The following is a 25,898-nucleotide window of genomic DNA, read 5'->3' on the forward strand; positions in this document are numbered from 1 at the left end:
TTTTTGAGGTGAAAGTATTTTATTATATCTTTAAAACAAGAACTTAATGTATGCAGATTATTACATAAGACAGTTTTGAAGAAATTGAGTTGTATTGAGAATATGTACACGTTTAACCAAAGTAATGAATACTGAATTCAGTACCGTTGCATATTAGTGTTTGAGAATAATTTACATAAAAACTACATTGCAAAAGTTTGTTCACCAGGTTTTTTACTTTTAGACGTCACATATAACTGACTCAGAAATGTTGCTAGACGAAGGCCCATCTGATGAAAAGGGGCACACCGAAGAGAAATTGCCACTAGTTTCAAGAAAGAAGGCACATTTTGGGAATTCAGACAATGTTGCTACTGTCCCAAGTGAAGAACGATGTGACAGTGGTTTTCCAAACTCTGTGATAGCTGAATTTTCTGAAGAATCAATCTCTGAAAATTTATCACCCAACACTACTTCCTCATTGGAAGACCAGTGTGAGGAGGGGGTACCTGAACCCCAGGAAACATCTGCAGCTCTTCCTCAGAGTTCTTTGATAGAGGTTGAACTTGAAGATGTACCATTTTCACAGAATGCGGGACAGAAGAACCAGTCAGAGGAGCAGTCGGAAGCATCTTCTGAGCAACTCGATCAGTTTACACAATCAACAGAAAAAACTGTCGATAGCAGCTCAGAGGAAATAGAAGTGGAAGTGCCTGTTGTAGACAGGCGGAATTTAAGAAGAAAGGCCAAGGGGCATAAAGGACCTGCTAAGAAAAAAGCCAAGCTGACCTGAATGAAGAAGTGCAGATGATAAATCCTCTTCTTTGTAACGTAATTGTTGTTTTTTAAAAATGGTAATAAATAGCATGGGGCACAGGACAAAAATTCCAAAATTTCAATTTGAGCTTATTTATGATGCAGTTTTTCCCTCCCCTTTAGGACCTCTAGGATTCACCATTGTTTTTAGTTTTTCAGGCTATTTTGTGTAAATACAGTTTTTTATTTTTATTAACCATGTTTCGATTTTGGGAAACCAGATCATACTATATTTTCTTCGGCAGTTGGGGACATCTGACCATTAATATTTCAGAAAAAAATATAAACTAAAAAACATAGTAGTAGGCTTTCCATTACTTGTGAGGTTCACGGAACTCTTTTATACTGAGGGTTTTAATAGTAAACTTGGTGAGGGTTCTAGAAGTTTTAATTTAAATATCAAAACTAATCACCATTTTTAAACAATGTAGGCATGCCTAAACAAAAATATCATTAAATTAGAATAAATATAACTTCCACTTAATGAGAGCACAAATAACAGAAATTTGTAGTCAAAGGTTTATTAGGGTGGTATCTTGGCCTCTTAACTCACAGTTGTATAATTTTTTCCTTTGACTTCAATGTCTGTGGAAAGGTACAAACTGTTCCCAACTCTTTATAACATCTGATGTTAACGGTACTGCTAGGGATTTAACTCTGGCAGGTAGGTACTGAAATAATGATTTAAAATTTCATTTGAAGCTGAGGACTATACTTTTGTCCTCACATAGTTAACATGTGTACTTCAGAAGTGTGAGAACCCTTCCTAAGACTGCTCTTTAATCCTGCCACTGCCTTTATTCTAGAATCTTATATTCCCTTCAGCTTTCATCCACTTCCATAACTCGTGGAATGATTCCTGTTGAAAGATCTACCTGCTTGCCTGCCAGCTTATGCGCTTGGCACCCATTTTTGGGTAGGTATGAAACTGCACCCCACAATTTTAGACCTAGATGGCAAGAATAAAACTGCCCTAGGAGCTGTAGTTACAAGCACGTAAATCAAATTGGAGGTTTTGGTTATCCCTTTGGTCTTGCTCACTGTTTATTCTGTGAGGACGGGTTACAAGCCAACCTGTATATGTTCATTGTGTTGCCATAGCAAAGGCTTTTGCCTAGGAAAACTTAAAAAAGCCTCAATTTTTTTGATTTATTTAGAAATGAACAAAATGGTTATTAGCATCCAAAGAGAATCTTGAAACAATCCTACTCTTCGGAAGTATTATGTATACTCAACTTTGCACCAAAGTTGGGGAATGCTTTGAGACCATTTAGGATTGTTTTAAAAATAAGTGTGGTCCTTACATGAAAAAACATATTACGACCTTCTGTTACAATTTGAAGTGATAAGAATTGATGTTAAAGGTTTTTCAGTCCACAGTCAGGTGATGTCATTAATTTTATTTTGGATATTGGTATTTTAGAAAGATCTGAAGTAAAATCTTTAAGTAGGCAACATACAAACCCTCATGTTCATGTAAAATTGTGATACTTATTTTCTTTAATTATTGGTCAGAGGTAAGCCAGATTATCACGCTAAATGAAAATTAAAGCAGTCTGGCCATTGTTTTTTTAAAAAATGCTCAAAAAGTGAAAGAAAAAGTATGAGTAATAGTAATATGTATCAAACGTTTATGCTGTTTTATACATTTTGTGAGAAACTTTTGTTAATTCCACAAATAGGGAAATGTTAAGGTTTAGTAAATTCTTAACCATTTTTAATTTCTTAATAGATAAAACTCTAACACTTAGATATTTTACTTTTTTACTTGGGTTGTTCATTGTTCTCTTTAAAATACTTTTCTTTAAAAAGGTGTAGTTTAATAAGATTCAGCTCACTGACAACTCTTAATGTGTGAATATAGTTGCTGAGTTTACAAAATAGAAATGTTTTATTCATATATGATCACTGGGGACTAACAGTATATAAACTTATACTTGTTAAACTTGTTTATTCTTAAACAAGAATTGCATTTTAAACAATTTCAAAACTTTTTGTTTAGTACATAAAAAAACTTTTTGTTACTTACTAACTCTAACAGAAAATGTTATTTTGTCATTGATAGGTGGTAGAGAAAGTTAGGTCACATGGAAAAACCTAACTTTCACATTCACTAACATGTTCCTTTTCAGTAAATGAGTATAGAATTTATAACAAAATTTATCCTCAATAAGGAATCTAAATAAAACTTAATCAGATACATGTACTTTTTGCAAGGCATTATTAGAAAAGCTTTTCAGAGTCAAAGAACTAAAATCTGATTTCAACCAGCTAGTTGAGTGTCTAGTCACATTCTATAGTCCCTTGTGAACTGTTTTTCAGTTTAGAAGTCTTACTTGTGGAGAAGGGAGTTTACTTCAGTTTGTGTAAATACGTATATATTTCCTTGTATAATATAAAGCAGATAGTGATTAGCAAAATTTTAGTTCTCCTTTCAAGTTTAAATTATTCAATTGCTAGACATCACAGAGTAAGTATATTTAAGAATTTATTATAAAGCTCCTCTACAACTTTTAAAGGTAAGAGGGTCTATTATGATTTTTTAATAAAATCAAATAGCATGACAGAATATGTCATCTGCTTAAAATGTGTCTGTATTCATGGTGTTTCCATTAAGTACAGAGAATTATCACGGCAAGGATAACAATTACTAGTGATTAATGGTTCAGTTTTAGCTCACCACCAGGATACTACCTAAAGTGTACCACCAGGATACTACCTAAAGTGGTTTCAGAGACCTGAGAAAAATATCTTGAAGGTTTATGATTGAATCAAATGGAGTCTTTACCTAATATCTAATATCTGCTCTTATGTTCTGCTTTACCCTTAGGGATTACCTTCTAAAATTTGGTCACACCAGCAAACTAAAACAGATCTTACTGTAAATAATTTATACTAACATTAGTCACCTGTGTACCAGTTTTTTAGAAGTACATTTCTGCCTTGTATGTCCACTAACAGCAATATGGTGTTTAAGGTGTTACCCAGTATTTCATGGGTGTGATTAGTTATGCTTCTGTTTGCATACTTAATATCAAGCTTTCTTTGTACAAAATGATTTACTTATTTGGGGTTCTAAAAAATAAGCAAATCTCAGTTCTATAGTACCAAGTGCTTACGTTTAGTTGCTTTTGTTGTTTTCACCTTTCAAAATTTAAGTTATTCACATATTCCCCATTTTTATTAGTGGCAAAATCATTTGTTAAAATCATTGTAAGAAAGGTTCAGCTCTGTATCCTGAAGTAATTGTATCATACTGGATAGTCATGCCCAAGGAACTAGCCTCTATTTTCGTAAGTGTCTGTGTTCTAAAACTTCTGTTTATAGAACTTAGAAAAGATAAGTTATTCAGAATAGTAAGTCTTACCAAAGTACTCGTTTGTTTTCTTGGTAGTTGGGGTTTTTTTTTTTTAAGTTTAAAAGTAATTAAACCTATATTTTGTGATTGTTTCCTGGTCTGTGTTTTGAAATTCTTTCCCTTTTCTCTAATTTCATAGATGAAGATGTGTTGAGATATTGATTGAATTTGTTCAGACATTAAAATGATTTTGTTAAAAGGGAGTTTGGTTGTACCTTCAAGACAGACTTTAAAAAATAAACATAATTCAAAACAATGTGATTATAGATTAATATGAACACCCTAAAGCTCAAAGCCACAAACATGTAATTCATCACAAAAGTGCTTTGACCTAGTTACAACCCTCACCTATTTTTTTTATATTATGTAAATAACTACAAATATCTTTAAGGGCGGCAGTGCAGTCTTTCTTTTTAAAACTATTGTACTTGGAATTATTTACAACAAATTTTTGCCATTCTAAAAATAAAAATATACTACCCTAAGTTCAGAATATAAAAAATGCTAAATGTGCAAACATATTGGTGCATTTTTTAAATGTTTTGAATAGAGAATAGTTCTAAGTAGGTATTACTATATGAGAAAAAATGTTCAAAATACTAACTCACTGACTTACTGTCTGAAGTAGTTAAGGATTAGAGGTGAAAAGATTTATCTAAATAAGTTCTTCTGAATTCAGTTTAGTATAGTGTACCTTTCCTTGTGTATTTTTTTAATTGGGGAATATTGGGGAACAGTGTGTTTTTCCAGGGCCCATCAGCTCCAAGTCATTGGCCTTCAGTCTAATTGTGGAGGGCGCAGCTCACTGGCCCATGTGGGGATCAAACCGGCAACCCTGTTAAGAGCTGGCGCTCTAACCAACTAAGCCATCCGGCCGCCCCTCTTATATACTTTTAATGTGAATACTTTATAAACTTAACAAATGTTACCATGTTGTTAATGCTACATTTCTTAGGATTAATGGTGAATAATGAGGTGGAAGAGACTTCAGGTAAAAGTTTGAGACATAACCAAGTTTCATAGCCTAGGCCTCACATTTAAGTGTGTATATACAACCCTTAATGATAAAAGGTGTTTTTAACTATACTGGCTTTTCCATTAATAACAGCTCTGCATTGCTGAGTACCCACTTATTAATACAGATACTGATGAAGTAGGATATTTTTATAACTGCTTGTTTAATCATTCAATTTCATGAACATCTAAATGCTAAACAGACTCCAAAATAAAGACCAATTTGTAAAATTGGGCCATTTTAATGTTCTTTACAATAGAATAAATAGTTCTCTTGACTGCAGACATGTAAGCTGTTTGGTACTCAGAAACATCACAGTAAAGGTGGTTTTCTTGATTGATGTATAATCTTCAATAATTATAAGGAGTTACTTGTATGAACTGCTGTCAAACCAGTAAGACTGCATTTATGCATCCATCATTTTCAGGATTGTTGGTAACCTGGGCATATTTTCCTAAGGGAAGATGGCAAAAGGAGGGATGTTAGCTAATAAAAATTGATTTGAAAGAATATAATCTTTGCCCCAAATATTTCTAATTTACTACTTTTAAGAGTTATATTCTTCTCTTTCAAAGAACCGTAAAGTTTAGAAATATTGGCACTAAAAGCAGAAAAATAAGGAAAAAAGAATTTATAATTACTGCATGACACATTTTAGTTTTTAATTATTACTGAAATAGTGTGGCTATGTATTCGATATATGCCTCCCTTCCCCTGCTCATGGTTAACTGTATTTTCTTCCAGTATTTTTTAGTTATATCTTTGCATCTGCTTCCCTCATAATTAATGACTTTTTAAATGAACAGTATCAAACTAAATCTAGCACTGTAGTATATCTTATATAACTGAAACCAATAAGCTAAATTAAAAAGAATTATATTCAGTAACTACTTTAAAAAAAAAGTAATCTTCCTAAAGATTTAAATCTGGTTAACATCAAGTTTTAACTTACCTGGCTCTTCTGCATTAAAATTTGCTGTGTGTTTTATGTCAACTTGAAACTTCATAATTTTAGGATAACAGTAGCAGCTCCATATTAAAAAGTTTACTTACCCCAAATAACTTTGCCTCCTTGTGTCACAAGGCCCAACTCGCTCACGTTCACCTCAATGACTGTACCTTTGGTAATAACACCCAGAGTTGTATAAAGTGGGGATGAGGGATTCTTTTTTACACCAAGGATTGGCAGGCAAAAGGTAGCTTTCAGTTCAGGATGTGTTACATGTGCCTTCTTGAAACGTAAGCCCTAGTAAGTCAAACACAAGAATGTTTGATCCAAATATTAACAGTGATGAGTAATGATCTTTTTTGCTTATCTTTTCCAATAGTCTACCCCCCAAAAAGAAAAAAAGCATGGATTAAAGGTCAAATCTTAAGGCATCAAATAAAAATACTTAAAATTCTACAGACTAAAAACCCGATAGTTACAGGATAAATACAACTCCCCCCCTTTAAAACAATAAGACAAGGATTGTAATGTTAAATGACTTGTTCCCAGGTTAAATAGTGTGTGGATGCAATCAATCTTAAGCATCCCGATTCCAAGTCTTTATATACCTCATCTAATTTAGATGGCGAAAAAGCAGGTGGGTTGCCAACTTTCTTTGCATTGATGGTAACATTGGTCAAGGATGGAAGAGAGCCCAGAGACAAGAGGCCACAGTCACCTAGATACGGTGTTTAGGAGTGTAGCACTTTAAAAACCACGACACTTTTCATCTCTAAAATTTGATTTTTACCTATATAGAGGTAGGGGGCAAATGATACTAAATCAAGTTCTTAGTAAAGGACTCATTAATCAAGTTGATTAAGAAACTTACATCATTCAGAATGCCTTCTGATTAATTCACAAAATGAAATATATCTGCGAAGCTAGAGAAAGCATAGAACAGCCTGACTGGTATATTCTCTCCCTGTAGAACTGCTAAGGCTACCAAAAATGTATTTAGAAGACAATGAATATGAAATCAAAACAAGGGGAATCCAGGGATGGGTGAACGTTTTCTGTTTTCTGTAAATGACCAGACACTGATCATTTTAGGCTTTGCAGGTCATATGGTCCGTTACAACTACTCAAACTGCAGAAAAAAGTAGCCATAGACAATATGTAAATGAACTGGCATGGCTGTGTTCCAAAAGAACTTTATTTATAGAATCAGGCTGACAACATTTTAATCCATTAAAAATTATTCAGGTTGAGAGCTAGAGTAACACTGTTAACTTTCCTCTCTGGTTCTGTGTTTCTGTAAGCAGGCTGGATATCCAGTTGGGAGAGAATCAGTCTGTTTAAAGGAGTTTGCAAAAATGTAACTTCATTTATATTGGGGGCAGGTTGGTTTTGACCACTGTTGTCAACAGAAAGTCAAGTCCCACTTTTATATTTTCAATGGTTGAATACTGTTTTCAAAAGCATTAAGAGACTTCCCTTACTAAACCAAAACTGACTTGAAAAAAGTCCTACTCAAGTTGTCTAACTTCTCAGACAAGTGTCAAACATATAGATCACTTATTGAATGAGCAAAATGATTTCATGTGGAAAATCATTCTAATATGTCACGTTTAAAAGTCAAGATTCACGGATAATGTAACGAAAATTCTTTTTTTCATTTTAATTTTCTTATGAAGCAGAAGACAAGATTCTTGATGGTAGTGGGAAAGTACAAAGCAATCTTTATCAGTATCTTAAAAATAGCCCAAAAAAGTCTTTCAACCTGTTTTTCGTATTAATTTTAAGAATTTCAGGAAATTGTAATAATACTTTATCCAATTTAATACAGGAACTACTATTTAAGCCTCTGCATTCTTACAAGGGACTTACCATTGGCCTAATGAATCTTTCATATTTAGGTGGTTTTCGAGTAAATCCATCTCCAACAAAGCAGACTTTAGTAACCATCCTCTTCCATGCTTTCTTCTTTCTCTTCCCTGTTCGAATAACTTTTAATACCTCTGTTTCTCCCTGGGCACGAACTTTGGGCAGAGGAACTTCCCATTTTCCCTAAAAATAGACCACAGTTAAAATTTATATTGTTAGTAAAAGAATAAAAAGTCAAACATGTTTTAATTGTACAAAGTATTAGATTCGCTTTTTTTAACCAACAAGGTTTGGCTCAATTGTCTTCTAGAGGTCGGCACTGTCTCCTCACAAGCCCCAAATAATTGGAACTTGTTAAGTTTACATATCATAGATTAAATAAAATGGTTCGCTTAACTAAAAATCTTAATACTTTGTTATGGATGAAAAATTCCACCTGTAATAGGGCAGTGACTTCTCTAAGCAGTAGACATACTTACTACTAAGTAGTTAATAGTGTAAAATTGGAAGTCTTCACCTCTCAGTATATCTTCGTATTCTACCTTGAATAGATTTAGACTATTAAGTTGGTGCAAAAGTAATTGCAGTTTAAAAGGTTAAAAATTGCAAAAACCACAATTACTTCTGTACCAACCTACTAAAACAATCATCACCAGATAGTTTTGTACTTTCCCAGAATGCAAATTCTATGAAACTGAAGCAGTACAAGGCAACAGAATTCTGGATTTATTACTAAGACAAGTTCTAGAACCAACTCGACCATTTCACAGATAAGGGACTATGAAGAATCATTTACAACATCCTGGACTCCAGTCTCTTCATCTGTAAAATGAGTAGTTAACTAGATAATCTCTCTTGTTTCTTTTGGTGCTAAAGTTCTACCATTCTAATTTTGGATAATTGCACACCAAAAAACAAGCAGTAAGATTTTAAAATTAAATTTGGAGACTGCAAGTTCTTTATAGTTACCATATACTCTCCTGCTATCTGAATTTCTATCAATCTATCCATAGGTGTTTAAAAATAGTATCTATGCCTTTTTGTTTTTAGCAGAATTTAACCTAATTTGATACCAAGTGCAATTCAGAAGTATTTTTTTAAAAACAATTTTTAAGTCAACATCATTTAAGGTGTTTCCCATTCTACTTTTTAACCAATTTTGGCACTGCAGGGCAGCATAAACAAGTAGCAGTTGTATCCTTCACAACAGTACACAGAATTAGAATTGTCAAATACAGGAAGTTAAAATACTAAATTTGAGATTCGATGGTTGCTTTTTGGTTTTAAATAACTTTTTTTAAAACTAAAGATAAGTGGCATTCTAATTTCAAAAAAACCTCTTAAATGCTAAAATGTGCTGGCTGATGAGAAAGTGAAGTTTTTATTAAACATTTTATACAAAATGAAATCTAAGACTTCATCTAAATGGGAATAGTAGTTGGACTTCAAGTTTACAATTACTACTGAAGAAACAAACTAAACCTCAAATTTGAATTTAAGTAATTCTGAACAAAATAAAAACACAAATTTTTGTTGCTTACCGCTTTTTCTTTACGTTTTTGTTTAATCATATTGGAAAGTACTTTAGCTCGGGACTGTCCCTCTCTGTCCAGTAGATAGGCAGGTACTGCTCCTTGTGGAGTCTTTTCATCATCCTTTTGTTTGGTGTTTCTCTTTTCATGCATCTTGATACTACCAAGGAAAAGGATTCAAGATTATAATTTTTAATAACTCATTAGAAATATGTTAATTTGCTACAATAAATAATCACTTACGTCTTTTTCATCTGTATTTTCTCAGCATGGCGCTGTTTATGGTAGAGTTTAGCTTTGAGACCAATCATCTTTTTTGCCTTCTTTGAACGTTCATGAGCCTCTCGACCTTCCTTCTTTCTCTTTTTCTCATGGTAATCCAAACGATATCCATAGCGCTTACGGTGTAACTCAATATGTTCGTTTTGTGGCTATAAGAATGCAAGAAATTTTAACTTGAATTTCTTCTGAGCAGCATATAAAGTATGTAAGACCTTATGTCACCCAAATGTTCTCTTGCTTAAATAACTCTTGCAGTATTAAGCCTATTCACATGATATAAGTTAAAGAAATTTTGATCCTGATGCTGTGAGGCTTCAGGATCTATATTTGTAATTTCAGGGAAGTTACTGTTCACTGAAGGGGAACTGTCCACAATCCACTGAACACAGAAAAGGGATCATCTGACGCAGGATCTCTCCATTTTCCAAACATCAGTATTCTAGTTTTTCAATAACATCATCATTCATACGTTTTATTTAAAAAAATTTAAGTCAGTGTTATTGAAGTATAATTTACAATTAACTATCTTTTGGGTGTAGGTATACAGTTGTACATTTTGGCAAACTATACAGTTCTATAAACCACCAAAATCAAGACGGAGAATATTTCCATCACCCAGCAAGTTGCCTTGTGTCACTCTGACGTCAGTCCTCTTTTTCCACCTCCCATCGGCTATCTATTGCTCTAATTTGCCTTTCTCAGAATGAAATGTAAATAGAGTTTACAATATGTAGCCTTTTGGATCTAGCTTCTTTCACTTTGCAAAAAGCTTTTGCCATTCCTCCTCGTTGTTGCACGTATCAGTCCTTCACTCCTTTTTACTACCAACTAGTATTTCAATATATGGATATACCACAGTTGATCCATTGCTGAGTGATGGATATTTGGGTTGTTTCCAGTTTTTAGCGAATAAACATTTGCACATAACTCTGTGTGGCCATATGTCAACTACTTTCCAAAGTGGCTGTACTATTTTGCATTTCACCAGCAATGTATGGGATCCCCTTTTGCTTTAAGTGCCTGTTTCATACGCCAATTTGGTTTTACTTTAAACACGCAGCCCCGTCCATTTGGATTTTAAGACTGCAAAATAATGACACAAAGCCAACACCAGCACGGAGAATAAATGATACAAAGTAAAGTACTACGTGTCGGGTGTGAGGTTTTCAACTGCTATCACAAACTTTGCAGCCACCGTGAGAGAGGTATGTGGAATGTTATTTTGCAGAGGAAAAAAGATGAGAGATGTAGTAGAAAGGACCTGGTAGTCAGATCTGGGCTGTAAGCCCAGCTCCGCTACTCATGAGATGCTTGGCTCGTGGCAAGGCACGCCTTCAGTTTCCTCAGCAGTAAAATGAGGTGATGGTGGGATTAATGCCTACCGTACACAGTTATCCCTAGGTTCTGGCACCGATGGCCAAGCATCACGCGGCGAAAGCAAGAATTGAACAGACTGAAACCTGTCTCGCTCCAAAGCTTGCGCTCTGGCAAATACCCCATTCTGTGTCCCCAATGTGAAGTTCTTTTCAGGCCGCCGAGCCGATCTCTCGGAGTCTCCCCTCATTCCCTTCAGCAGGGCTTCACTTCCGCCTACCACGCCTCACATCCAGCCCCAGTGCCCTGGGGCCCCCAGGCCCCACCGACTCAGACGCCCTAGGTCGCAAGAGCCCGCGGTATCCTCCTCACCATGGTTACGCCCGCGCAGACGCCAGGCGCAGTCCCCTGGGCGCAAAGAAGCTCTCAACTTGCGGGTCTCAGAAACGCGAGAGCCTACTCCATGCAACTGGCGACAGGAAAGGGAAACTTTGAAAATGACCGACTCCACCGAAAGCGCGACGCATCGGTTCCGAGCCTGTTCTCCCCTTCTAGCGAGAAGTTGAAGTTGCTGGAAGGAGGCATTTGAGTGGTGCACCGCCGGAAGTGATGCGGGGCGGCGTTCCCAGGAGGCAGAACGCTGAAGACCTGGGTCGGGTATTGCGGGTACTTGGCGGTTCCCGGAGCTGGCGAAGGTGGGGAAGCAGGCCTGTGCGGACTTTGGCGTAGGCCCGCACCTCCCGCTCCCAACAGCCTGGGAGGAAAAAGCCGACCTCCGGTATGCGACTGAGTGCCAGGTGGGTACCCAGCCTTGCGGTGCGACTCCCGCGTGCCTAAGACTGCTCTGCCTTGGGCACCGCTGATCTTCAAGAATGCAACAGCCCTTCTTATGTTACCAGGTGTTAAACAACGTTTAGTGAGCACTTATATGTTCTCCAAGACCTAAGAAGTTCTGGGCCTCATAGAGTAACTCATTTGATAGCACCAGTAGGGAAACCATTTTCGTTGCAATCCAGTGACCCATAGGGGAGACCAAAATAAGTAGAGGGCCGGCCATAAATAGGGTTTCTCGGGAATATTTGTTTCGCTTTTCCATTCCGGAATCCCGAGAAAAGTTGTTTAGGAAATCGGGAAAATCGGCTCCTTGAACCCAGGTGGTTGGTAGTATCGTCCGTTACTTTGTGGAAATGGTTCATGGTGGAGAACAGAAAACAGTTTATATCTCGCAATTCGGGAATGGGAAGGCAAAAAAAAATTCCTGAGAACGGGCGGGAATTCCCGCCTGGAAACCCTAGCCATAAATGACTATAGGTCAAAAAAAAAATGTTTGAGGCTTTGTGCTAGGGACTGCTGGTAAATGAGTCCTCCTTTTGGGGCGCTCACAGTAGTGGAGGTAACTTGTAAGTAGTATGTTTGTCAGGAGTAAGTGTAAGATCCAAGTGTTATAAAAACAGAGAGAAGGAAATTAGGAAAGGCTTCCTAGCTGGGACTTGAAGATAGAGTAGAAATTTACCAGGTACGGGGCTTTGGGGATTCTAGGATTGCTGTCAGGCTGTGGCACCATTGCACGCAAAGGTGTGAGGTGTCAGAGCGTGGTGTGGGGGGGAATTTTGCCTAGAGCCCCCTAGTGTAGAGTAGAGAATGGGAGAGTACAAAGCTGTGACGGTAGTTGGGGACAGATTTGTCATGTTAAAAGAGGTTTTTAAGTAGGGAAGTGACTAGATGAGGTTTATTTGATATGTGTAAAGAATGGATTAAAGCAGTGTTTCCCACCTTAGTGATTTGAATACTAAGACTGGTCACATCTGAATGTCACCTGTGCCGTTATTTACTTAATATTTTCCATAAATTAATTAACAGTTTTATGTAAATTTAACTTCATCTTAAGCAACATTTTCTGCAAAATTACACATTTTGTCGGCTATCTTTTCTAATATTTAGTAAACTTTTTTTTGTCTGTTACCTAAAATAATCACTGTCATTCACTTTGAGAAACATGGCATTGGAATAAATTTTTCAAAAGTTTTGATCTATAGGAATCCATCACACTCTTAAAAATGATTCAGAACTCCAGAGTGTTGTTTATGTGGGTTATAACTGATATTCAAATGTTAGAAATTAAAACTTTAAAATATTTTAGTAATTCATTATAAAATAATAAATTCATTAACTGTTAATGTAATATAGTTTTGTGAAAAATGCCTGTATTTTCCAAAACAAAAATAATTTATTAGAAATGTTTTACATTGCTTTACAATTTTGTAAGTCTCTTTAATGACCTGCTTATAGAAAACAGCTGGCATCTCATCTGCTTCTTCATTTACTACTATGTTACTATATAATTTTTTATTTTTGTTTGAGGTGCATAAAGAAAATTCAGCCTCATATGTACATGTACATATGGTTGGGAAAGGGAAGATTATTTTAATAATCTTTTCAGGAAATTGTGGACCATCTTAGATGCTATACCAGGTTTTGACAAGTGGTTAAAGGTTAGTTTTAACGTGGAATCAACCCATATCAGTGAGTATTCTGTTAGTCTCCATTGTTCTAGTTTAGAATAGATATAACGTGCATGATTTTGCAAACATCTTGAACTTCGGCATTAGAAGTAAAGAAGAGCGAATGGATTCAAGATGTATTTAGGAAATAATATCAAAAGGATTTGGTGACTTCATGAATATGGGTAGTGAATGTTTCTGTCTTAAGATACAGAAAAAAGCAGATTTAGGAGGAATGAATTTTGATGTGGCTTCTTACATAACATGCTGCACAATGGTTTAACCTTATTTGTTTACTTGTCTCCCCCAAGTCCAATCAGATGCTTTAATGCATATCTTATAACTTTGATAGTGTACTTGAAACATAGTGAATATTTAGTAAATATTTAAAACGAAAGATGCTTAGTTTCTATAATTATAAAAGAGGACTTGCTTCTGTATTTTTTTTACATGATTTTATTTTTACATATTTATGGTAGAAAAATCAGAATATATACATAAACCAAGAGGTTATACTGCCAATGAGAAATAACCAACATGTAGATGCCCACCTTTCTATACTTAATTCTATACATTTACATTAAATTATAAATTTTAATGTAAAATTTTATGTCTCATAAAAAGGGACATCTTAAGCTTGAGAACCATATTTTTCAGGTTGAGTCAGAATTTTCATTTTCTGAATGTTGTCTTGTTTTTGATAGCTAAAAATGTTTCTACTTTTAAAAAGTAATACATTTTACCATATATATATTACATAGGCCTTTCTTATATGTCTTACTGAAATGTAATATTTAAACTGAGTTTTATAATTTTGTATGTTTCTTTTTCAGAGAATAACAGTTTAGAGGGCCAAGATGTTGTCCAGCTTCAGGATATTTGCAGTGAATCACAAGAAAATGTCCAGTTTGCACATTAATGTAAGCTTTTCTTGTAAAATTAAATGTACTTCAACAACTTCAGTTTCTTTACGTCCCAAAAGGCATAGTATATACTAGTATATTTATCTGCAGCAGTTTCTTAACGGAATATAGGAGAACCGGTAACTAAGGAGAAGCATGCCGTATCATTAGTTTATAAATTTATTTTGCTACTTTAAAATCACTTGTGCAGCATTTTGAAGAATATTTATATATTCCATTTTGAGATCATTAATGGCCCAAAGAATTACACAGTTTTTCTTCAGTCTTTTCTTTGGTGATGCTTTCAGACTACACACCTACAACAGGTAGATACTGTCTTACATTGGTCATTATGCACGGGAGATTTTGATAGCTTTGAGTCTACTCTTGAAACAGTTTCTTAGGATAATAGTGTTTGATTGCCAGAAACTTGGTAACTAATGTAGAAATAATATAAAAGGCACAGGTATGCATTCCATGATAACATAAAAGGCAGATGTGGCAGCTCAAAAACATTACATACACTAACGGTAACAATTCCAAATATATTGTCAACCATTAAGTATGTATTTAGTGGTCTAGGAATAAATGGGTATGTAGAATATTTACACTCTGTGGGAACATTTGGAGAAGATACCTGGGGAACTTTTAAAATGCCACTCCCTTCTTCCCTCACTGCAAATGTTTTTAAAAAGCTTTCCAGGTAATTCTAATGTGTAGCCACTGTTATAAATCCTGAAAACAGCTGATGGTTTTAGAGTCCATGACCCCTACCAGCTCTTAGCAGCTGTGGAGGAGAACCAAAGAATATCCAGGGTAAGAGAGACCTCTTTTTAACTTTTATGACTCTCTCTGGAAACTTAAGGATCTTCATTCTCAAAGTGTAGCTATCAGAATCATCTGGAGGGCTTGTTGAAACACAGATTGTTCGGCCCCATTCCTAGAGGCTCTGATTCTTTTGTCTGGAGTGGGTCCTGAGAGTTTTTCTTTCCAACAAGTTCCCTGTGATGCTAATGCCATCGTCTAGGAGAACGAGCTCTAAGGTCAGCTCAAAATAGCAAACCAGTACTAATTTTATTCTTTTTTTTTCCTGTAGTATAACTTGGGTTGGCATTTTTTAAAAGAATTGGAGTTAACAATGGGACTACTTTAAGGAGATTCAAAATATTTTGTTCTCTGACAAAGCATAGTTATGATGTTAAAACTACTGTAATAAGTTGTCACGCGGGGCGGCCTGTGGGGTCTCTGCTCCTGCTCCCCATATAAGAACGCAGGATGTGGCTAGGCCGAAAAGGAACACCCACGGAGCCATAGGTAGGAGAGTCATACCACTATAGTCTCACTAGAGGCTGGATTCACACGACGTGCGACCTGCTGTCCGCTTTTCTGCAAACCGACCGATGACTCTCCTCAACTCCCTCTCAACTCCACTTCCCAACACAGCTGCGGCAGTTATATTAGTGGCCAATGGCTAACTGGTTACAGCTGATGGCCAACTAACCACAGCTGACAGCCATCTACTACCCGAGCCAGCACCGTTCTATGTGAGGCCAAGAGCCTGGAAACTGTACTCCTGGCTCTGTCCCCACACTCCACCCCTACAGGGTCTCGCCTCACAATCTACGACAAGCATCTTCCGCGAAGGGCCCTGTGCGAGGAGCCTGGAGGTGAATGCAATATCCTGGACACAGCCAGGCTCCTCGCACAGGGCCCCTTGCGGAAGATGCTTGTTGCGTAGATTGTGAGGCGAGACCCTGTAGGGGTGGAGTGTGGGGACAGAGTCAGGAGAGCAGTTTCCAGCTCTTTCCTCACGTGGAAAGGTGCTGGCTCAGGTAGTAAATGGTCATCAACTGTGATTGGATGGCCATCAGCTGTGGCTAGTTGGCCGTCAGCTGTAACCAGTGAGCTATTGGTCACTACTATAACTGCTGTGGCTACACTAGCAGAAAAATGGGAGCTAGCAAGAAGACGGTGGCTGGCAAGCACGGATTGCAGTTAGGATGGCGGGTTGCGGACAGTGTGGCTCCTGCTTTCTGTGTCTCCAACCCAGCCGCCAGCGAGAATATAGTGGTATGACTCCCCTATCTATGGCTCCGTGGGTGTTCCTTTTTGGCCTCACTGTATTCTGCATTCTTATGTGGGAAGCGGGACCAGAGACCCCATCTGACACCCTGCATGACATAAGTCATGCTAAGAAAAAATTAATGTCGTTTCTTTTTCTCCACTAGAATATGTATTACTCTAAAATAAGAGCAAGTTTAAAAAGATTAAAGCCACATGTGCCTCTTGGAAGAAATTACAGTTCCCTACCAGGTAATACTTTTAGAGTCTTATTTTCTTAAACTGTGTGTTTGCTTTCTTCCTTCTCCCTTTTTCCTCTTTTCCCCTCTCTCTTTTCCCCTTTCTTTCTCTCTGCTCCCTCAGTTTCCCATCTCTGTCTCATTTGTAAGCATCTCCCTTATTAGGGAGGGGTCTCCAACCAAATAGTGGCTCCTTTTTACTTCTTGGCTATTTCTTTGAGATTATTAGGAGTTGGGAGTATTCTGATAGATCCCAGGAGGGAATACCAGTAGACTTACGCTCCTCATCTGCTGGCCATCCTAATGAGCTGAACAAAGGAAAGGATTGAGTCAGCTTTAGTAGCTGGCTCAAAAGTTTAGTGGGTGAGCCAGCTTTAGTAGCTGGCTCAAAAGTTTAGTGGGTGAGTTTCTTGTTGAGTGCTCTTGCTGTAAAATATTGATGATGTAGTCCATTTCTCGTTTTCATACAAAAGTATTTGCTGTGTCAGAGGTTTACCAGAATAATTTATTTTGAAGGTTCTTAAGAGTAATTTGGTTATATACATCTGGGATAGTTTAGGTTAGATGACTTAAAAGTTAGAAGGCTGAGGTACTACTACTCCCAGTTCTGAATAGCCTCTGTGTTTGAAGTAAGCAGACATATGGGAGACTCAATGAAACTATTTCCATTTTTTTGCTGTTCTCTTTACCATCTGTGTCATGTGCTGGAAAATTGGCTAAATATACTGATTGTGTAAATTAAATTCACATACCATTAAGGGTATGTGAATTTAATGGCGTGCAGTATTGTGTGTACCTAGGTTTCTGTATTTTGCTACAGGATTACAGGAAAATGCAGGTTTATCTATAGCAGTACAGATTATCTTTCCATCTTCAAACCTCCATGAGGTTTTCAAAATATAATAGAGCTTTTCTTAATCTACTATAGAAATTTGGGAGCACTGGTTTAAATAGCAGGAAGGTGTAGCTTATAAATGTAACTGCATTGTTGTTTCATTATTACTGATAAAATACATGCTAAGCATGGAGTAAGTCATTATGGAGTTTTTATTCCAGAAATACTACATGGCCTTTTAGAAGTATTAGATTATTACAGCTTCTGTTGAATGGTACTTCCTAGGCTGTCTTTAAAAGTATTGTGTCCTTGGGATTGCTGAAGGAAAGTAGGTTCCAAATTGTACAAAAATTCATTATCTGCTGATAGGAGGATCATTCTTAGCTCTTCAAGCCTTGCCAACGCAGGTTTACGGGACTGTGCATTTTATATTTTCCTTTGGTTCAAGATCTAGTGCTTAAGGTTATTGTTATGAACATTAATTCTAATTATACAATTCTATTATAACACATAGATTAAAGCCATTAAGTAGATTAATAAACAGAATTGTAGAATGTAGCAGACATTGGCTATAGCACACTATAAATCTCTAGTTTTCTAAGGATGTGATCTAGAAATTGATGTTTTAAAACTACCTTGTTTTATAGTCATCCATAGCCTTTCTTTAAAGATTGCAGGAAAATAAATTTTAAGTAAATGAGAGTTTTACTTTAATTGGAATTACAATTAATTGGAATTGCTTAAAATAGCTTTAATTGGAATTGCTTAAAATTATTTTAATGTCTTTCACTTGTAAACTAAAGGACCATTTCTTAAACAGTTTAATTTTAATCTGTTTCCATTAGGTTTAATAGGAAATGATATCAAATCCCTTCATTCCATCATCAACCCTCCCATAGCTAAGTAAGTACTGTCATTGATATTGTCTTTTCCATAGGCTGCCATGAAAAGTTACAGGTTTCTCTCATGGGCGTAATTCAGCATTGTTAGTGAATGCTCTAATTTCTGTGACTTTTTGCCCTAGCTAATTGGGAATAGATGTTGGTATGTATCTTAAAAGCTATTTTCTAAATTAAATGCTAAAAAATTTAATGTAGTAACAGCATACTTTTAATAGAAATAAATATAAGATATTCACAAGACTGTAGTTAGCTCTCTTGTTACTTACCTATTTTGTCAGAGTAATGTAATGGTATGTGTTCCATTTTTCTAGTTTTCATAGCATTATATAAATTTTGTACAGCAAAATTTGTACAGTATAGAAATTTGGGTTTTACAATGTTAGTAATGTCCACCTTATAATACATGTCTTTTTCCCCCCCTCTTTTGAACAGAATCCGTAATATTGGGATTATGGCTCATATTGATGCAGGCAAAACTACTACCACAGAAAGAATATTGTACTATTCTGGATACACAAGATCACTGGGAGGTTAGAATGGATTCTTCTTTCCCCCACCTCCCGGTTAGCAAAATCATCATTGGAAAGTATTTTGATTAAGAAGTCAATCTAGAGATCTTGGTTATGGCATGGAGCAACTGATGTCTAAATCGCAACATAAAGAGAAGGTAGTTGCAGTACCCACCAAAGGGTCTTCCTAGGTTCAACTAAACACTCAGGCTCATAAGACTTGGGCCACAGTGGCACTGGTCTACTTAGGCTATAGGTCAAGAACCATAGCTTACCAGCAGACCAGCAATAGGTGTTTCTTCTTGTAAGAGTTCTTATATAATAGCCCACATGCTATTTAGGAGCTATCTTTTTGACTAGCTCGAAGTGATAGCTGAATTGCACAGTAACAAGATTCACAGGAGCCCCCTGGCTTAGAAGATCCATCCCTTCTAGAAATGAATATCTTGTTACGGCTCTGTGGGCTGTCTGCCAGGTTTCCCACAAGGGACATGCTATACCCTTCTCAGGGAAGCCTAAAGCTGTGCATCTCCATCAGGTGTTTCTAATTCATTTATAGTTCTTCCCAATTCGGATATAGCTTACCAATCAAATTAATTTTTTCCATAGATATGTTGCATAGTGACATAGTTGGCATACGTCTATTTTCTGGTTTCTAGAAGAAAAGAACCAAAAAGTTAACCAGAGGTCAAATTCTCATGCAGAGAATTTGGATTTCATTAATCAAAAAAGGATTTCATTAATCCTTAACCAACAGTGGTAGTAGTATATCTGTTTTGAATTTATTTTTTTCTAACGTGAAAAACTGTGGTTCTTTACCAGGCATTCAGATTTGAAACCCCATGTAGCTGCTTTGGTTGTTGTTCTGTTTTTAAATAACCATGCCTTTTCTCCACTCTGGAAGTGAAGACTTAGCAAGTGTGTGGTACGGCCTGGATGTTTAGCAAGTCTGATATGACACTTTGATGGTGTCATATATTTTGAAACTCTGACTCATACACATTTGATTGTTACGTTTCTCTAATGAATCAATACTTTTGTCATTATGAAGTGCTGTTCTTTATCTCTAGTAAAACAATTGGTTTCAAAATGTAAAGCTGAGGTGACCAGGTCCATAATAGCAGAAGTGGAAATGAATATCTTTTTCCAAAGTTCCACAGTGATTTTGGAATGCACTGATTGAAAACCATTTCTCTGGATCCTTGGACTGGTTCTCAATAGAGTGCATTTCAAATGAAGATTCTAATCCTGGGTGTTCTTTTCCTCCTAGGAGTATAATCTTCAGGATGATAGGTTCCCAAATGTCAAGCACATGACTTTCTCATAGAAATACTGCTATGTATATGGGGATGTAACAGACGGCAAAACATGGAGCATTGTTAAGCTTCCTGTATCGTGTCACAGATCTGATAAGAACCCCTCCCTCACATCCCCAGTTTGTGTCTCTGAAGCCAGGACCCAGAATGAGGTGGGTCCAGGCAACTTTTGAGTTCTTTTTTAAAAATTTTGGTAAAAAGCACATAACAAAATTTACCGTCTTAATCATTTTTAACTACAATTCAGTAGTGTCAATATATTCACACAGTTTGCAACCAGTCTTCAGAATATTTTGCAAAACTCAGGCTCTGTACCCATTAAACTTTCCATTTCTCCCTCCACCAAGCTCCTAGCCCTCCACCAAGCTCCTAGCCCTTGGTAACCACCATTCGATTTTCCCTTTCTATGAATTGGGCTACTCTAGGTACCTCATATAAGTAGAATAGTATATACCTGTCTTTTTGTGACTGGCTTATTTAACATTTAAAGTAATGTCCTCAAGGTTCATCCATATTGTGGTGTGTACCAGAATTTTCTTTTTTAAGGCTGAATAATAATTCCGTTATATGTATATATAAGATTATCTTTTGAAGTTCTTTTCTGGTTCAGGCCACTAGAAACTATCCAAATTGAGGCATAACTTTTCCTGTGTTGATTTTGTTAGTCATGTGAGTAATCATAAAGAGAGAATAGGAAATAAAGGTTTTATTGTTAAAAATCTTGTTATTGTGTGTTTTAAAAACTTACTGCCTCATTTAGATCTTTCGGTTAGTTATTTGTTCTTTGTCTCCTTGATGATGTTTGTTTTCTTGGTTAATTATGTGTGAATAACTAGCAACACTAATATAATTCTTTAACATATAGATATTTGGAGTTGCTGACAGATACATTTTGCTTGCTATTTCCCCCTCTGTTGCATTAAGTGTATGTATATTTATGTATACATATGCACACACACAAACATGTTATGGAGAAACTAGCTAGCATTTTAGAGGTTTAATGCTGACATGAGTAGTGGTAGTATAATGCCATGATAACTTCTGTTCTTGAATTTTGAATAGTAAAGATCAGCTCTTTTTCATTTCTTTATAAAAACATTTTGTTTTTCAATTAGTTTGACATGCAACATTATATTAGTTTCAGGTGTACTACAGATTAGACATTTATGTAATTTAGGAAATGATTGCCCAGATAGGTCTAGTACCCATTTGACACATACATAGTATAGTATTATTGACTATATTCCCTATGGTGTACTTTACATCCCCATGACTATTTTTATAACTGGCAATTTGTACTTCTTAATCCCTTCACCTTTTCACCCATTCCCCTACCACCCCTTCCCATCTGGCAACCATCTCTGTATCTGTGAGTTTGTTGCTTTATTTTTTATTTTGTTATTTAGATTCCACATATAAGTGAAATCATATGCTGTTTGTCTTTCTCTGACTTATTTCACTTAGCATAATACCCTCTAGGTCCATTCATGTTGTTGCAAATGGTAAGATTTCGTTCTTTTTTATGACTGAGTAATATTCCATTGTGTGTGTGTGTGTGTGTGTGTGTGTGTGTGTGTGTGTGTGTATACACCACGTCTTCATCCATCTAGCAAATTAGTGTTTTGGGTTTCTTTGGATAAATACCCAAAAGTGGAATTACTGGGTCGTGTGATAGTTCTATTTTTGGTATGATTGTTCTATTTTTGTTTTTTTGAGGAACTTCCGTACTGTTTTCCGTAGAAGTTGCACCAATTTACATTCGCACCAATTGTGCACAAGGATTCCCTTTTCTCCACATCCTCGCCAACACTTGTTGTTTATTGATTTATTGATGATAGCCATTCTGACAGGTGTGGTTTTAATTTGCATTTCTTTGATTCGGTCTGTGGGTCTTCTGGCCTATGTGTTCTCCATGCTGCCTCCCTGCAGCTAGAGGCTGCCAGCCACACCCCTGCAATGGGTGGAGGAGGGGTGAACTAGGAGAGGTGGGTTCACACATCTGTGGCCCTGTTTTTTCTAGTGGGTTCAGTCGCAATGCGTACAGACCACTTAGGCTGAAAAGTTGTTTGGGCTTTCGCGATCTATTGAATGAGGATTTTATTGCTGGGCGGGCCACAGGAGGATGGTGGTAGCAGGTTCCTGTATTTGCCGATCTCTTTGCCCTGTGATGGCGGTTTGTGGAATGCTGCCACCTTTTACACCGCTTCCCTGCCCCTGACCTCAGCCTCAATATGTACTGGCCGCCAGGCCCAGTTGTCATCTCTGCCCCTTAGATCTGCCCAATGCGGGCTGCACCCCAACCCTTCACTGCTATCCGTCCCCTGAGGCTGCAGCTAGAGTTACCCTGCATCTGCAGTTTCAGTCTCTGTCCTTCCACATCTCATCTCCCCTGTTCACTCCAATCAGCCAACCTTCAGAGGTCTCAATGTGTGGATCTTTCAGACGTGTTTATGTGTTCTGAAGGGAATTCTTTGTTGAATTATAACTGTCCAACTTGTAACTTTAAGGGGAGAGACCTGGAGGTTTTCTCATGATGCCGTACTGCTGACATCACTTCTCTTATGCGAATTCATAGATGTGATTTTTTTTCTTCTTATGGAAGTCCCTTTAACGTTTCTTGCAATACTGGTTTAGTGATGATGAATTCCTTTAGCTTTTTCTTTTCTGGGAAATACTTTATCTGTCCTTTGATTCTAAGTCATAACTTTGCTGGGTAATCTTGGCATCACTTTGAATATTTCATGTCAACCCCTTCTGGCCTGCAAAGTTTCTGTTGAGAAATCAGCTGACACTCTTATGGGAGCTCCCTTGTAGGTAACTAACTGCTTTTCTCTTGCTACTTTTAAGATTCTTTGTCTTTCATCTTTAGTATTTTAATTATATGTCTTAGTGTGAGCCTCTTTGGGTTAATTTTGTTTGGGACTGCACTTCTTGGGCTTGTATGTCTATTTCCTTCACCAGGTTAGGGAAGTTTTCCATTATTTCTTCAAATAGGTTTTCAGTTCCTTGCTCTCTCTTCTCCTCTGGTACCCCTATGATGTGAATGTTGGTGCGCTTGATGTCATCCCAGAGGCCTGTTAAACTATCTTCATTTTTTAAAATCCTTTTTAATTTTTGCTGTTTCAGTTGGTTGTTTTCCACTGTCTTGTCTTCCAGATCACTGATTCGATCCTTTGCTTCATCTAATCTATTGATACTCTGTAATGTATTTTTTGTTATAGTCTTCATTTCTGACTTTGTTTGTTTGTTTGTTTTCTGCCTGTTGAAGTTCTCACTGAGTTCATCTATTCTTCCCTTAAGTTCATTGAGCATCCTTATAACCATGTTTTGAACTCTGTCTGGTAGATTGCTTGTCTCCATTTCATTTAGTTCTTTTTCTGGAGCTTTGTCCTGTTTTTTTCATTTGGGACATGTTTCTTTGTCTCTCTATTTTGGCCGACTCAGTGTGTTTATGTCTACGTATTAGGTAAATCTGCTATGTTTCCCAGTCTTGGCAGTGGCCTTATTTTGTAGGTGTCCTGTGTGTCCCAGTGGCACAGTCTCCCTGGTCACCTGAGCCACATGCTCCAGGTGTGTCCCTTGTGTGGGTTGTGTGTGCCCTCCTGTTGTACTTGAGCTTTGATTGCTGTTGGCACATCAGTGGTTGGGATTGATCTTCACACTGACTGGCTGTGAGGGATGGCCGTGATTAGAGTTGATGAGCTGTTGTGTGGGTTTTGACCCCAAAGAGCAGGAGTAGCTTTAGCGGGGCTCTGTGCCAACTCAGTCCACTCTTTGGGTATGTCATTTGTGGAGCTGGTTTGTTGGTACTACAGTGTGATCTGAAGCTGGCCACCAGATGTGTTGGTTCTTAAAACTCTTGAGAGGGGCTCTGGTATAAGACAAGGTCAGCTGCAGCTTGTGCCCCCGTTGGGGCTGCCTGGTAGGAGCTACAAAGTGATTTGCTGTTGGTTGCTGCTTGTGCTGGGCTTAGAGGAGTTTTGGAGAGCCTATGCTGCACACTTATGCTGTCTGCCACAAGTCCGGACTTGGGACTCTTTAGTGGGCAACATGATATGAGCTGAGGCCAGGTGACACTTGTGCTGGGCCCGTGGCCATGTAGTTGAAGCTGCATTCCAAAGCAAGACTGTCCACTGCTTATGCCAGGCTTGGGACCACCTGATGGGAGTTACAATGCAAGTTGAGACCAGTCACTATTTGTGCCAGACTTGGAGCCGCTAAGCAAGCGATACAGGGTACACTGAGGCCAGCTGCTGCTTATTCAGAGATTGTGGCCCTTCAGGAGATTTTAGGAAAGTTCACAGCTCAAGCTGAAGCAGGCCACTTGTGTAGAAAAGCCTCTGGAAGAGGTTTGGCTGGGTGCGTGAGTTGGGTGGGACAGGGTCTTGGAATCACCATGTCAGGGAAAACGGTGTTAGCCAGATTAATGGAGAGCACAGATTTGATGCCCACCTATCCCAGACCACTTGGGTGGGGAGAGGGCTCAGCAAAGGATCAGTGGCACCTACCAGCACTTCTGTCTCCAGAGAGAGCTGTCCTGACTTCTTCCCCTTCAGCTCTACCCCTGCCACCCCAGAAGCTAGTTGATTTAGTTCCTCCCTGTGTGTCCTTGGTGCTTTTCGAGCTGCTGTCTTGCGCTGGAGCCCAGAGTGAGTGAGTCTGGGAGTAGGCTCCTCCAGAGGACAGTGAGAGGTGTCTCCCGCATTCCTCTCTCTCTCTCTCACTCGGACGTAATCCCCGCTGCTTTCACAGCTAGAAGTTATGGGGATTTCTCTTATCGGCACTGGAGCCCTGGTCTAAGGAGCCCAGTGTAAGGCTGGGAGCCCTCGCTCCTGAGGGGAGACCTCTGCAGCCATCACATCCCTCTTCATTCTTAATGGCCACACGGTGGGTGTGGGATCTGCCTGTTCCACATCTCTGCGCCTCCTGCCAGTCTCTACATGGCTGCTTCTTTATATCCTTAGTTATGGGACTTCTCAGTGATGGTTGTTCTATAATGTAGTTGTAATTTTGATGTGAGTGTGAGGGGGAGTATGCACAGCGTTGAACTACGGCGCCATCTTGACTAGAAGTCCTCTTTTTCATTTCTTTTACTGTATACATTTAATTAGAATGAAATGCATAGTTAAAGAATGTTACTGCAGATTAATTTCACTGACTTTTCGGTAGTGACAATGAACTGTATCCAGGCCTTTATGCTGTAGAAATTCTACCAAGACTTTATTTGCATTTGTACAAATAAATACCTCCGTCCTTATTTTTGAAAATTTAGTGATGAAAAGGGTTTGTAAAGGATAATGTAACTTGGGAGGAATTTGTCTCTACCATGTTCCATACAGCTACCAATATATATAGTCTTGTTTCAGTCTAAGATAACCTGGCAAGTTTGGCTTTATTAGCCACATTTTACAAACTGGGTTAAGTAACTTGCTCAGAATTATAGAGTAGTAAGTGGTAAAGTTGGGATTTAAATCTAGGTCTGTCTGTCCTCTTTCATTGTACTACTTTGCCTTCTGTGGAGA

The 25,898-nt window shown here is 37.5% G+C and overlaps 3 protein-coding genes across 19 annotated transcripts in view; 2 read left to right on the top strand and 1 right to left on the bottom strand.

The window, feature by feature from the left end:
* Positions 1-4,245, top strand: part of FAM169A (family with sequence similarity 169 member A) — a 125,968-nt gene extending 121,723 nt beyond the window's left edge. For all 7 annotated transcript variants that reach the window (XM_081053455.1, XM_081053453.1, XM_081053458.1 and 4 more), the window contains one exon: positions 224-4,245. In XM_081053455.1, coding sequence (XP_080909581.1) covers positions 224-772 — 549 coding nt within the window. In that variant the 3' untranslated portion in view covers positions 773-4,245. The remainder of the gene's footprint in view (positions 1-223) is intronic.
* Positions 4,246-4,320: 75 nt separating this feature from the next.
* Positions 4,321-11,690, bottom strand: NSA2 (NSA2 ribosome biogenesis factor). The gene is made up of 6 exons (XM_081053460.1): positions 11,484-11,690; positions 9,759-9,946; positions 9,525-9,675; positions 7,987-8,166; positions 6,222-6,414; positions 4,321-5,622 (listed from the first exon to the last, which is right to left on the bottom strand). The coding sequence occupies exons 1-6, from the start codon at positions 11,484-11,486 to the stop codon at positions 5,555-5,557; spliced, it is 783 nt and encodes a 260-aa protein (XP_080909586.1). The 5' UTR covers positions 11,487-11,690; the 3' UTR covers positions 4,321-5,554.
* Positions 11,691-11,702: 12 nt separating this feature from the next.
* GFM2 (GTP dependent ribosome recycling factor mitochondrial 2) overlaps positions 11,703-25,898 on the top strand; it is a 79,524-nt gene continuing 65,328 nt past the window's right edge. For 10 of the 11 annotated variants that reach the window (XR_013993625.1, XR_013993626.1, XR_013993627.1 and 7 more), the window contains exons 1-5: positions 11,703-11,908; positions 14,446-14,532; positions 16,743-16,827; positions 18,495-18,552; positions 18,984-19,081. Coding sequence is in view for 3 of the 11 variants with exons in the window: in XM_081053461.1 (XP_080909587.1) it covers positions 14,470-14,532; positions 16,743-16,827; positions 18,495-18,552; positions 18,984-19,081 (304 nt within the window). In the remaining 8 variants the exon portion in view is untranslated. Of the gene's footprint in view, positions 11,909-14,445; positions 14,533-15,209; positions 15,331-16,742; positions 16,828-18,494; positions 18,553-18,983; positions 19,082-25,898 lie in introns of all 11 variants that reach the window. The other variant, XM_081053462.1, reaches the window with a different exon arrangement.

This window comes from Rhinolophus hipposideros (genome assembly GCF_964194185.1).
Source record: "Rhinolophus hipposideros genome assembly, chromosome: 7".
Classification (NCBI taxonomy): Eukaryota; Metazoa; Chordata; class Mammalia; order Chiroptera; family Rhinolophidae; genus Rhinolophus; species Rhinolophus hipposideros.

Excerpts from the sequence above, each read along its gene's own strand:
- NSA2 (XM_081053460.1), bottom strand. Across the intron at positions 6,415-7,986 it reads AAAGATTCATTAGGCCAATG|GGCTTACGTTTCAAGAAGGC; the intron begins GTAAGTCCCTTG and ends TTGACTTACTAG. Across the intron at positions 5,623-6,221 it reads AGGAGGCAAAGTTATTTGGG|GAAAATATGCCCAGGTTACC; the intron begins GTAAGTAAACTT and ends ATCTTCCCTTAG.